This window comes from Salvelinus fontinalis, chromosome 10, assembly GCF_029448725.1.
Source record: "Salvelinus fontinalis isolate EN_2023a chromosome 10, ASM2944872v1, whole genome shotgun sequence".
In the NCBI taxonomy this organism is placed as follows: Eukaryota; Metazoa; Chordata; class Actinopteri; order Salmoniformes; family Salmonidae; genus Salvelinus; species Salvelinus fontinalis.
In genome coordinates this window covers 49,842,433-49,856,200 of record NC_074674.1, presented here as the reverse complement: position 1 = coordinate 49,856,200, position 13,768 = coordinate 49,842,433, and the positions used below count along the sequence as shown (strand labels likewise).

The window sequence follows — 13,768 nt, the reverse complement described above, 5'->3', positions numbered from 1 at the left end:
ACAGTATGACTTGTTATATAAAGACCTGACTGGGTCCAGCACCCCACAGTATGACTTGTTATATTGTTACATAAAGACCTGACTGGGTCCAGCACCCCACAGTATGACTTGTTATATAAAGACCTGACTGGGTCCAACACCCCACAGTATGACTTGTTATATAAATACCTGACTGGGTCCAGCACCCCACAGTATGACTTGTTATATAAAGACCTGACTGGGTCCAACACCCCACAGTATGACTTGTTATATAAAGACCTGACTGGGTCCAACACCCCACAGTATGACTTGTTATATTGTTATATAAAGACCTGACTGGGTCCAGCACCCCACAGTATGACTTGTTATATTGTTATATAAAAACCTGACTGGGTCCAACACCCCACAGTATGACTTGTTATATAAAGACCTGACTGGGTCCAGCACCCCACAGTATGACTTGTTATATTGTTATATAAAGACCTGACTGGGTCCAACACCCCACAGTATGACTTGTTATTTAAAGACCTGACTGGGTCCAGCACCCCACAGTATGACTTGTTATATTGTTATATAAAAACCTGACTGGGTCCAACACCCCACAGTATGACTTGTTATATAAAGACCTGACTGGGTCCAACACCCCACAGTATGACTTGTTATATAAAGACCTGACTGGGTCCAACACCCCACAGTATGACTTGTTATATTGTTATATAAAGACCTGACTGGGTCCAACACCCCACAGTATGACTTGTTATATTGTTATATAAAGACCTGACTGGGTCCAACACCCCACAGTATGACTTGTTATATAAAGACCTGACTGGGTCCAGCACCCCACAGTATGACTTGTTATATTGTTATATAAAGACCTGACTGGGTCCAACACCACCACAGTATGACTTGTTATATAAAGACCTGACTGGGTCCAGCACCCCACAGTATGACTTGTTATATTGTTATATAAAGACCTGACTGGGTCCAGCACCCCACAGTATGACTGTTATATAAAGACCTGACTGGGTCCAACACCCCACAGTATGACTTGTTATATAAAGACCTGACTGGGTCCAACACCCCACAGTATGACTTGTTATATAAAGACCTGACTGGGTCCAGCACCCCACAGTATGACTTGTTATATAAAGACCTGACTGGGTCCAGCACCCCACAGTATGACTTGTTATATAAAGACCTGACTGGGTCCAACACCCCACAGTATGACTTGTTATATTGTTATATAAAGACCTGACTGGGTCCAACACCCCACAGTATAACTTGTTATATTGTTATATAAAGACCTGACTGGGTCCAGCAACCCACAGTATGACTTGTTATATAAAGACCTGACTGGGTCCAGCACCCCACAGTATGACTTGTTATATTGTTATATAAAGACCTGACTGGGTCCAACACCCCACAGTATGACTTGTTATATAAAAACCTGACTGGGTCCAACACCCCACAGTATGACTTGTTATATTGTTATATAAAGACCTGACTGGGTCCAGCACCCCACAGTATGACTTGTTATATAAAGACCTGACTGGGTCCAACACCCCACAGTATGACTTGTTATATAAAGACCTGACTGGGTCCAGCACCCCACAGTATGACTTGTTATATAAAGACCTGACTGGGTCCAAAACCCCACAGTATGACTTGTTATATAAAGACCTGACTGGGTCCAACACCCCACAGTATGACTTGTTATATAAATACCTGACTGGGTCCAACACCCCACAGTATGACTTGTTATATTGTTATATAAAGACCTGACTGGGTCCAACACCCCACAGTATGACTTGTTATATTGTTATATAAAGACCTGACTGGGTCCAGCACCCCACAGTATGACTTGTTATATAAAGACCTGACTGGGTCCAACACCCCACAGTATGACTTGTTATATAAAGACCTGACTGGGTCCAGCACCCCACAGTATGACTTGTTATATTGTTATATAAAGACCTGACTGGGTCCAGCACCCCACAGTATGACTTGTTATATAAAGACCTGACTGGGTCCAGCACCCCACAGTATGACTTGTTATATAAAGACCTGACTGGGTCCAACACCCCACAGTATGACTTGTTATATAAAGACCTGACTGGGTCCAACACCCCACAGTATGACTTGTTATATTGTTATATAAAGACCTGACTGGGTCCAGCACCCCACAGTATGACTTGTTATATAAAGACCTGACTGGGTCCAACACCCCACAGTATGACTTGTTATATTGTTATATAAAGACCTGACTGGGTCCAACACCCCACAGTATGACTTGTTATATAAAGACCTGACTGGGTCCAACACCCCACAGTATGACTTGTTATATAAAGACCTGACTGGGTCCAACACCCCACAGTATGACTTGTTATATTGTTATATAAAGACCTGACTGGGTCCAACACCCCACAGTATGACTTGTTATATTGTTATATAAAGACCTGACTGGGTCCAACACCCCACAGTATGACTTGTTATATTGTTATATAAAGACCTGACTGGGTCCAGCACCCCACAGTATGACTTGTTATATTGTTATATAAAGACCTGACTGGGTCCAGCACCCCACAGTATGACTTGTTATATAAAGACCTGACTGGGTCCAACACCCCACAGTATGACTTGTTATATAAATACCTGACTGGGTCCAGCACCCCACAGTATGACTTGTTATATAAAGACCTGACTGGGTCCAACACCCCACAGTATGACTTGTTATATAAAGACCTGACTGGGTCCAACACCCCACAGTATGACTTGTTATATTGTTATATAAAGACCTGACTGGGTCCAGCACCCCACAGTATGACTTGTTATATTGTTATATAAAAACCTGACTGGGTCCAACACCCCACAGTATGACTTGTTATATAAAGACCTGACTGGGTCCAGCACCCCACAGTATGACTTGTTATATTGTTATATAAAGACCTGACTGGGTCCAACACCCCACAGTATGACTTGTTATATTGTTATATAAAGACCTGACTGGGTCCAGCACCCCACAGTATGACTTGTTATATTGTTATATAAAGACCTGACTGGGTCCAACACCCCACAGTATGACTTGTTATATTGTTATATAAAAACCTGACTGGGTCCAACACCCCACAGTATGACTTGTTATATAAAGACCTGACTGGGTCCAACACCCCACAGTATGACTTGTTATATAAAGACCTGACTGGGTCCAACACCCCACAGTATGACTTGTTATATTGTTATATAAAGACCTGACTGGGTCCAGCACCCCACAGTATGACTTGTTATATTGTTATATAAAAACCTGACTGGGTCCAACACCCCACAGTATGACTTGTTATATAAAGACCTGACTGGGTCCAACACCCCACAGTATGACTTGTTATATTGTTATATAAAAACCTGACTGGGTCCAACACCCCACAGTATGACTTGTTATATAAAGACCTGACTGGGTCCAGCACCCCACAGTATGACTTGTTATATAAAGACCTGACTGGGTCCAGCACCCCACAGTATGACTTGTTATATAAAGACCTGACTGGGTCCAACACCCCACAGTATGACTTGTTATATAGAGACCTGACTGGGTCCAACACCCCACAGTATGACTTGTTATATTGTTATATAAAGACCTGACTGGGTCCAGCACCCCACAGTATGACTTGTTATATTGTTATATAAAGACCTGACTGGGTCCATCACCCCACAGTATGACTTGTTATATAAAGACCTGACTGGGTCCAGCACCCCACAGTATGACTTGTTATATTGTTATATAAAGACCTGACTGGGTCCAGCACCCCACAGTATGACTTGTTATATAAAGACCTGACTGGGTCCAACACCCCACAGTATGACTTGTTATATAAATACCTGACTGGGTCCAGCACCCCACAGTATGACTTGTTATATAAAGACCTGACTGGGTCCAACACCCCACAGTATGACTTGTTATATTGTTATATAAAGACCTGACTGGGTCCAGCACCCCACAGTATGACTTGTTGTATAAAGACCTGACTGGGTCCAACACCCCACAGTATGACTTGTTATATTGTTATATAAAAACCTGACTGGGTCCAACACCCCACAGTATGACTTGTTATATAAAGACCTGACTCGGTCCAGCACCCCACAGTATGACTTGTTATATTGTTATATAAAGACCTGACTGGGTCCAACACCCCACAGTATGACTTGTTATATTGTTATATAAAAACCTGACTGGGTCCAACACCCCACAGTATGACTTGTTATATAAAGACCTGACTGGGTCCAACACCCCACAGTATGACTTGTTATATAAAGACCTGACTGGGTCCAGCACCCCACAGTATGACTTGTTATATTGTTATATAAAAACCTGACTGGGTCCAACACCCCACAGTATGACTTGTTATATAAAGACCTGACTGGGTCCAGCACCCCACAGTATGACTTGTTATATAAAGACCTGACTGGGTCCAACACCCCACAGTATGACTTGTTATATAAAGACCTGACTGGGTCCAACACCCCACAGTATGACTTGTTATATAAAGACCTGACTGGGTCCAACACCCCACAGTATGACTTGTTATATTGTTATATAAAGACCTGACTGGGTCCATCACCCCACAGTATGACTTGTTATATAAAGACCTGACTGGGTCCAGCACCCCACAGTATGACTTGTTATATTGTTATATAAAGACCTGACTGGGTCCAGCACCCCACAGTATGACTTGTTATATAAAGACCTGACTGGGTCCAACACCCCACAGTATGACTTGTTATATAAATACCTGACTGGGTCCAGCACCCCACAGTATGACTTGTTATATAAAGACCTGACTGGGTCCAACACCCCACAGTATGACTTGTTATATTGTTATATAAAGACCTGACTGGGTCCAGCACCCCACAGTATGACTTGTTGTATAAAGACCTGACTGGGTCCAACACCCCACAGTATGACTTGTTATATTGTTATATAAAAACCTGACTGGGTCCAACACCCCACAGTATGACTTGTTATATAAAGACCTGACTCGGTCCAGCACCCCACAGTATGACTTGTTATATTGTTATATAAAGACCTGACTGGGTCCAACACCCCACAGTATGACTTGTTATATTGTTATATAAAAACCTGACTGGGTCCAACACCCCACAGTATGACTTGTTATATAAAGACCTGACTGGGTCCAGCACCCCACAGTATGACTTGTTATATTGTTATATAAAAACCTGACTGGGTCCAACACCCCACAGTATGACTTGTTATATAAAGACCTGACTGGGTCCAGCACCCCACAGTATGACTTGTTATATTGTTATATAAAGACCTGACTGGGTCCAACACCCCACAGTATGACTTGTTATATAAAGACCTGACTGGGTCCAGCACCCCACAGTATGACTTGTTATATTGTTATATAAAAACCTGACTGGGTCCAACACCCCACAGTATGACTTGTTATATAAAGACCTGACTGGGTCCAGCACCCCACAGTATGACTTGTTATATAAAGACCTGACTGGGTCCAGCACCCCACAGTATGACTTGTTATATAAAGACCTGACTGGGTCCAACACCCCACAGTATGACTTGTTATATAAAGACCTGACTGGGTCCAACACCCCACAGTATGACTTGTTATATTGATATATATTAATGAAGGCAGTTAAAGTAACTTGTTTTCAGAAGAAAGACACAACACTTTCAGAGCCAAAATGAGTCACTGTCCCAGTCATTATGGAGCTCACTATGTCAACATTACTTCTTAATTCGCTTGATAATGATCTGGAAAACAGTTAGTCTGAAAAATAGTATTTACCTTCAGCTCCTGGGTCTCCTCCATACTCTGATCTAGATGACTACGAATGACCACCTAGAGAGAACGAGAGAGCGAGGGGAGGGATAGAGAGAAGGAGGGAGGGGAGGGATAGAGAGAAGGAGGGAGGGGAGGGATAGAGAGAAGGAGGGAGGGGAGGGATAGAGAGAACGAGAGAGCGAGGGGGATAGAGAGAAGGAGGGAGGGGAGGGATAGAGAGAAGGAGGGAGGGGAGGGATAGAGAGAAGGAGGGAGGGGAGAGAGGCTGTGTGTGAGAAATAGGAAACGGAAAGATGATGAATACAGAGGGAAAATTGATACCTGCCTCACACACACACACACACACACACACACACACACACAGAGAAAGAGAAATAAGATCTGCACAGAGAACAAAGATATGTCCTAGAGAGAGAGAGCTGTGTTTGGGTGTTACCAGTTGTTGAGAGAGATACATTCTGTATACTTCTGGCCCCTCTTTGGACACTGTGTTAACTAACCTCCAGAAAAGGTTCAATGCCACACAACTCTCCTTCCGTGGCCTCCAACTGCCTTTAAACGCAAGTAAAACTAAATGCATGCTCTTCAAACGATCGCTGCCCGCACCTGTCCGCCCGTCCAGCATCACTACTCTGGACGGCTCTGACTTAGAATATGTGGACAACTACAAATACCTAGGTGTCTGGTTAAACTCTCCTTCCAGACTCACATTAAACATCTCCAATCCAAAGTTAAATCTAGAATTGGCTTCCTATTTCTCAACAAAGCATCCTTCACTCATGCTGCCAAACATACCCTCGTAAAACTGACTATCCTACCGATCCTTGACTTCAGCGATGTAATTTACAAAATAGACTTCAACACTCTACTCAACAAACTGGATGCAGTCTATCACAGTGACATCCGTTTTGTCACCAACGCCCCATACACTACCCACCACTGCGACCTGTATGTTCTAGTCGGCTGGCCCTCGCTTCAAGTTCGTCGCCAAACCCACTGGCTCCATGTCATCTACAAGACCCTGCTAGGTAAAGCCCCGCCTTATCTCAGCTCACTGGTCACCATAGCAGCACCCACCCGTAGCACGCGCTCCAGCAGATATATTTCACTGGTCACCCCCAAAGCCAATTCCTCCTTTGGTCGTCTTTCCTTCCAGTTCTCTGCTGCCAATGACTGGAACGAACTGCAAAAATATCTGAAGCTGGAAACACTTATTTCCCTCACTAGCTTTAAGCACCAGCTGTCAGAGCAGCTCACAGATCACTGCACCTGTACATAGCCCATCTGTAAATAGCCCATCTATCTACCTCATCCCCATACTGTATTTATTTATTCATCTTGCTCCTTTGCACCCCAGTATCTCTACTTGCACATTCATCTTCTGCACATTCTACCATTCCAGTGTTTAATTGCTATATTGTAATTACTTCGCCACCATGGCCTATTTATTGCCTTACCTCCCTTATCTTACCTCATTTGCTCACATGCTGTATAGACATTCAACTTTATTATTACTATATTACTAAATTATTAACATATTACTGTACGTTTGTTTATTCCATGTGTAACTCTGTGTTGTTGTATGTGTCGAACTGCTTTGCTTTATCTTGGCCAGGTCGCAGTTGTAAATGAGAACTTGTTCTCAACTAGCCTACCTGGTTAAATAAAGGTGTTCTCAACTAGCCTACCTGGTTAAATAAAGGTGTTCTCAACTAGCCTACCTGGTTAAATAAAGGTGTTCTCAACTAGCCTACCTGGTTAAATAAAGATGTTCTCAACTGGCCTACCTGGTTAAATAAAGGTGTTCTCAACTGGCCTACCTGGTTAAATAAAGGTGTTCTCAACTAGCCTACCTGGTTAAATAAAGGTGTTCTCAACTGGCCTACCTGGTTAAATAAAGGTGTTCTCAACTAGCCTACCTGGTTAAATAAAGGTGTTCTCAACTAGCCTACCTGGTTAAATAAAGGTGAGGCCTCCCGGGTGGCGCAGTGGTCTAGGGCACTGCATCGCAGTGCTAGCTGCGCCACCAGAGTCTCTGGGTTCGCGCCCAGGCTCTGTCGCAGCCGGCCGCGACCGGGAGGTCCGTTGGCATAACGTCGTCCGGGTTAGGGAGGGTTTGGCCGGTAGGGATATCCTTGTCTCATCGCGCTCCAGCGACTCCTGTGGCGGGCTGGGCGCAGTGCGCGCTAACCAAGGGGGCCAAGTGCACGGTGTTTCCTCCGACACATTGGTGCGGCTGGATTCCGGGTTGGAGGCGCGCTGTGTTAAGAAGCAGTGCGGCTTGCTTGGGTTGTGCTTCGGAGGACGCATGGCTTTCGACCTTCGTCTCTCCCGTGCCCGTACAAGACAAGATAGTAATTACTAGCGATTGGATACCACAAACATTGGGGAGAAAATGGGACAAAAAAATAAAATGAAATAAAATAGAAATATGTGTTTGGGTGTTACCAGTTGTTGTTCAGTGTTATCTTCTCCCAGAGTCAGATTCAACTTCTCCTGCTCATCATCTGGCAGAGACCCATGAAGTAACAGGGCCTAGACACGCACACACACACACCAGTAGCTTTGAAAACAGGTGTAGTCCAACAGTAACATTCTTACTTATGGGTCCTTTTCAAACAATGCAGTTAAAGACAGATGAAATGTAATAAAAATGTAAATAGTGACACGAAGAATAAAAATAACAATATAATTGGTGGAGAAAAGTACATGGCTATATACACAGGAAGTAGAAAATAACATGGCTATATACACAGGAAGTATAAAATAGCATGGCTATATACACAGGAAGTAGAAAATAACATGACTATATACACAGGAAGTAGAAAATAACATGACTGTCACATTCCTGACCTGTTTTCTGTTAGTTTTTGTATGTGTTAGTTGGTCAGGACGTGAGTTTGGGTGGGCAGTCTATGTTTTCTGTTTCTATGTTGGTTAATGGGTACCTAATATGGCTCTCAATTAGAGGCAGGTGTTTTTCATTTCCTCTGATTGAGAGTCATATTTAGGTAGGTGTTTTCACACTGTTTGTTGTGGGTGGTTGTCTCCTGTGTCAGTGTTTGTCGCACCATACGGGACTGTTCGGTTTGTTTGTACATCGTCATTTTTGTGTAGTCTAATTTCCCTGTTCGTGCGTTCTTCGTGTTTTATTGTAAGTTCATATGTCTAGGTTTGTCTACACATTCGTTTTGTTATTTTGTTAGTTAATTCAAGTATAGTTCGTTTTCTGTCTTCGTTGTTTTGTCGTGTCTTAATTAAATCATGTCATTTCACAACGCTGCGCCTTGGTTCAATCACTACTCCTCCTCTTCGGATGAAGAGGAAGAGGACTATCGTTACAATGACTATATACACAGGAAGTAGAAAATAACATGGCTATATACCCAGGAAGTAGAAAATAACATGGCTATATACACAGGAAGAAGAAAATAACATGACTATATACACAGGAAGTAGAAAATAACATGGCTATATACCCAGGAAGTAGAAAATAACATGGCTATATACCCAGGAAGTAGAAAATAACATGGCTATATACCCAGGAAGTAGAAAATAACATGGCTATATACCCAGGAAGTAGAAAATAACATGGCTATATACACAGGAAGTAGAAAATAACATGGCTATATACCCAGGAAGTAGAAAATAACATGGCTATATACACAGGAAGTAGAAAATAACATGGCTATATACCCAGGAAGTAGAAAATAACATGGCTATATACACAGGAAGTAGAAAATAACATGGCTATATACAGGGAGTAGAAAATAACATGGCTATATACAGGAAGTAGAAAATAACATGGCTATATACAGGGAGTAGAAAATAACATGACTATATACAGGAAGTAGAAAATAACATGGCTATATACAGGAAGTAGAAAATAACATGGCTATATACAGGAAGTAGAAAATAACATGGCTATATACAGGAAGTAGAAAATAACATGGCTATATACAGGAAGTACCAGGGGTACGAGGTCATTGAGGTAGATATGTACATATACAGTACATTCGGGAAAGTATTCAGACCCCTTGACTTTTTCTACATTTTGTTACGTTACAGCCTTATTCTAAAATGTGTGTTCCTGTTGTGTGTGTGGGCGTATGCAGTGTGTGTTGGGGTGTCAGTGTGTGTGAGTGTGTGGGTAGAGTCCAGTGTGTGTGGGCGTATGTAGTGTGTGTTGGGGTGTCAGTATGTGTGAGTGTGTGGGTAGAGTCCAGTGTGTGTGGGCGTATGTAGTGTGTGTTGGGGTGTCAGTGTGTGTGAGTGTGTGGGTAGAGTCCAGTGTGTGTGTGCATAGTCAGTGGGTCATGCTTGAGTTAGAAAAAAAAGGGGTCACTGTTTAGTTTAGCAGTCTTTTGGAGGTAGAAGCTGTTCAGGGTCCTGTTGGTTCCAGACTTGGTGAATCGATACTGCATGACGTACGCTAGCAGAGAGAACCATGACTGGGTGGCTGGAGTCTATTCATTTTGGAGTCTATTCATAAATGCTCTAGCTGGTGCAACCGTAACTATCCAGCAGGTGTCGCAATAAAGAAATATATTTTTTTAAACATTAACATATTCCTTCTCCAATAATATTCTCTAGAAACAAAGTTTAACACTTGAAAGGCCTTTTCTATTCAAAACTTTCAATTTTCCAACTCAAATAATAAATGTACTACAAATATTGAATGAATGACCTCAATGAAAAAATATACACAAATAATGATCTGATGAAATTGCTTTAGAAAAGGGGCACAAGACAGGAATGTCCTCTCCCACCCTCCTGTTTGTACTGAACCGTTTGCAGAAACAACAAGACAGGACCCAAATGTACCAGGTCTCAGTATTGGTAAACATGAATATAAACTACACTTATTTGCAGATGATCTCCTGATATACCTGACCAATATTAAAAAATCAATACTACCTTCGATAAAAACATTTTCAGAATACTCAAAAAGTTCAGGTTATAAAATTAACTTGGAAAAAAATGAAATAATGGCAATAGGAAAAATAAAAGCAATAACTCACCATCTACAACAATCCTTTAAGTGGACCACAAAACATATCAAATACTCAGGATGCTTAATAAGTGACAGCAAATATATAAAGACTACTTTATTCCATTACTCAACAATATGACAGCAGATTTAATTACAGTGCATTCGGAAAGTATTCATACCCCTTTACTTTTTACACATTTTGTTACGTTACAGCCTTATTATAAAATAGATTTAAAAAATAAAAATCCTCATCAATCTACACACAATAACCCATAATGACATCACAATACCCCATAATGACATCACAATACCCCATAATGCAAAGCAAAAACAGGCTAGAAATGTTTGAAATATTGAGATAAAAAAATGAAATATTACATTTACATAAGTATTCAGACCCTTTGCTATGAGACTCAAAATTGAGCTCAGGTGCATCCTGTTTCCATTGATCATCCTTGAGATGTTTCTACAACTTGATTGGAGTCCACCTGTGGTAAATTCAATTGATTGGACATGATTTGGAAAGGCACACACATGTCTATTTAAGGTCCCACAGTTAACAGTGCATGTCAGAGCAAAAACCAAGCCATGAAGTCGAACAAATTGTCCATAGAGCTCCGAGACAGGATTGTGTCGAAGAACAGATCTGGGGAAGGGTACCAAAACATTTATGCAGCATTGAAGGTCCCCAAGAACACAGTGGTGTTAGGATCTGTGTTTATTGCACTATAACCCAATGCTATATCACATGTGATATGATATTAGCAACTGTTAGCCTGGGTGTCTTTGTGTGTGTGCTGAAAGTAACATTGTGCCCCAGATAGTGTGCTGAGAAGCTGTGGTTAACCTTGAGCGAGAACAGTATGCTTTCTATGCAGGTGCAAATAGCTCAGACAATGTTACAGAATTGTCTGACCTCAGTCTCTGGGGTGTGGGAGCGTAATCTACACAGCAACAGTGTTACAGATCTATCTGACCTCAGTCTCCAGGGTGTGGGAGCGTAATCTACACAGGAACAGCGCCGGACAACAAGGAGCGCCAAGAGGCTGGGACCAGCCTGAGCGCCGGCGATAGGCTGAGCAAAGTTTAAACCACGCTCAGCCTCTACTGTGATAGGCCAACAGACGGGTTGGAACTACGTCTGTCACAGTATAAGAACAGCTGTTTACTTACATCCTGCCAGTTCTCTGTTCTATCCTGCGAGGTGATACAGAGAACCCGTATATACGAAAATTGCATTTACCATTTATCGCTTGAGTTTAATAAAAATACTTAAAGTATATTCGGTGACTCTGAATCACATTTTGTCCTGATACCAGATTTGAATTGACGCAAATCCCTTATAGTGGCCCCCATCATTCTTAAATGGAAGAAGTTTGGAACCACCAAGACTCTTCCTAGAGCTGGCCGCCCGGCCAAACTGAGCAATCGGGAGAGAAGGGCCTTGGTCAGGGAGGTGACCAAGAACCCGATGGTCACTCTGACAGAGCTCCAGAGTTCCTCTGTGGAGATGGAAGAACCTTCCAGAAGGACAACCATCTCTGCAGCACTCCACCAATCAGGCCTTTATGGTAGAGTGGCCAGACGGAAGCCACTCCTCAGTAAAAGGCACATGACAGCCCGCTTGGAGTTTGCCGGAAGGCACCTATATACTCTGACCATGAGAAACAAGATTCTCTGATCTGATGAAACCAAGGTTGAACTCTTTGGCCTGAATGCCAAGTGTCTCGTCTGGAGGAAACCTGGCACCATCCCTACGGTGAAGCACGGTGGCGGCAGCATCATGCTGTGGGGATGTTTTTCAGCGGCAGGGACTGGGAGACTAGTCAGGATCGAGGGAAAGATGAACGGATCAAAGTACAGAGAGATCCTTGATGGATACCTGCTCCAGAGCGCTCAGGATGTCAGACTGGGGCGAAGGTTCACCTTCCAACAGGACAACGACCCTAAGCACACAGCCAAGACAACGCAGGAGTGGCTTCGGGACAAGTCTCTGAATGTCCTTGAGTGGCCAAGCCAGAGCCCGGACTTGAACCCGATCAAATATCCTGAAAATAGCTGTGCATCAACACTCCCCATCCGAACGGACAGAGCTTGAGAGGATCTGCAGAGAAGAATGGGAGAAACTCCCCAAATACAGGTGTGCCAAGCTTGTAGCGTCATACCCAAGAAGACTCAAGGCTGTAATCACTGCCAAAGGTGCTTCAACAAAGAACTGAGTAAAGGGTCTGAATACTTATGTAAATGCACAATCCCTTCGACCTCATGGCTTGGTTTTTGCTCTGACATGCACTGTTAGCTGTGGGACCTTAAATAGACAGGTGTGTGCCTTTCCAAATCATGTCCAATCAAAGCAAAGGGTCTGAATACTTATGTAAATAAGGTGTATCTGTTTTTTTCCTAAAAACCTGTTTTCGCTCGGTCATTATGGGGTATTGTGATGTCATTATGGGGTATTGTGATGTCATTATGGGGTATTGTGATGTCATTATGGGCTATTGTGATGTCATTATGGGTTATTGTGTGTAGATTGATGAGGAAAATGTTATATTCAATCCATTTTAGAATAAGGCTGTAATGTAACAAAATGTGGAAAAGGGTTCTCCAATACTCTCTAAAAACAAAGGTTAAATCATATTCCTTCTCCGATAATATTATCTAGAAACGTAAACATATTCCTTCTCAAACAATATTCTTTATTAAGGTAAAAATATTATTTCTCCAAAAATATTCTCTATAAACATATTAATTCTGCGATAATATTATATATAAACATAACGTTTAAAAACATGTTCCTTCTCAAATAATATCCTCCATAAACAAAGTCCTTCGTTCTCCATAAACAAATAAACAAACATTTTCGTAAACAAACATTTTCGTTCTCCAATAATATTATCTATAAACATGAACATATTCCTTGTATAGACATTTCATACACAGCTCTTATACATTCTATAAATCATTCATAGCAAGACAACAC

The 13,768-nt window shown here is 42.2% G+C and overlaps 1 protein-coding gene across 3 annotated transcripts in view; it reads right to left on the bottom strand.

Annotated features, from left to right (window-relative positions):
• The window catches only part of LOC129864247 (dixin-like), a 180,362-nt gene that overhangs the window by 75,130 nt on the left and 91,464 nt on the right, over window positions 1–13,768 (bottom strand). For all 3 annotated transcript variants that reach the window (XM_055936955.1, XM_055936954.1, XM_055936956.1), the window contains 2 exons: window positions 8,244–8,330; window positions 5,799–5,852 (listed from right to left, as the gene is read on the bottom strand). In XM_055936955.1, the coding sequence (XP_055792930.1) occupies window positions 5,799–5,852; window positions 8,244–8,330 (141 nt within the window). The remainder of the gene's footprint in view (window positions 1–5,798; window positions 5,853–8,243; window positions 8,331–13,768) is intronic.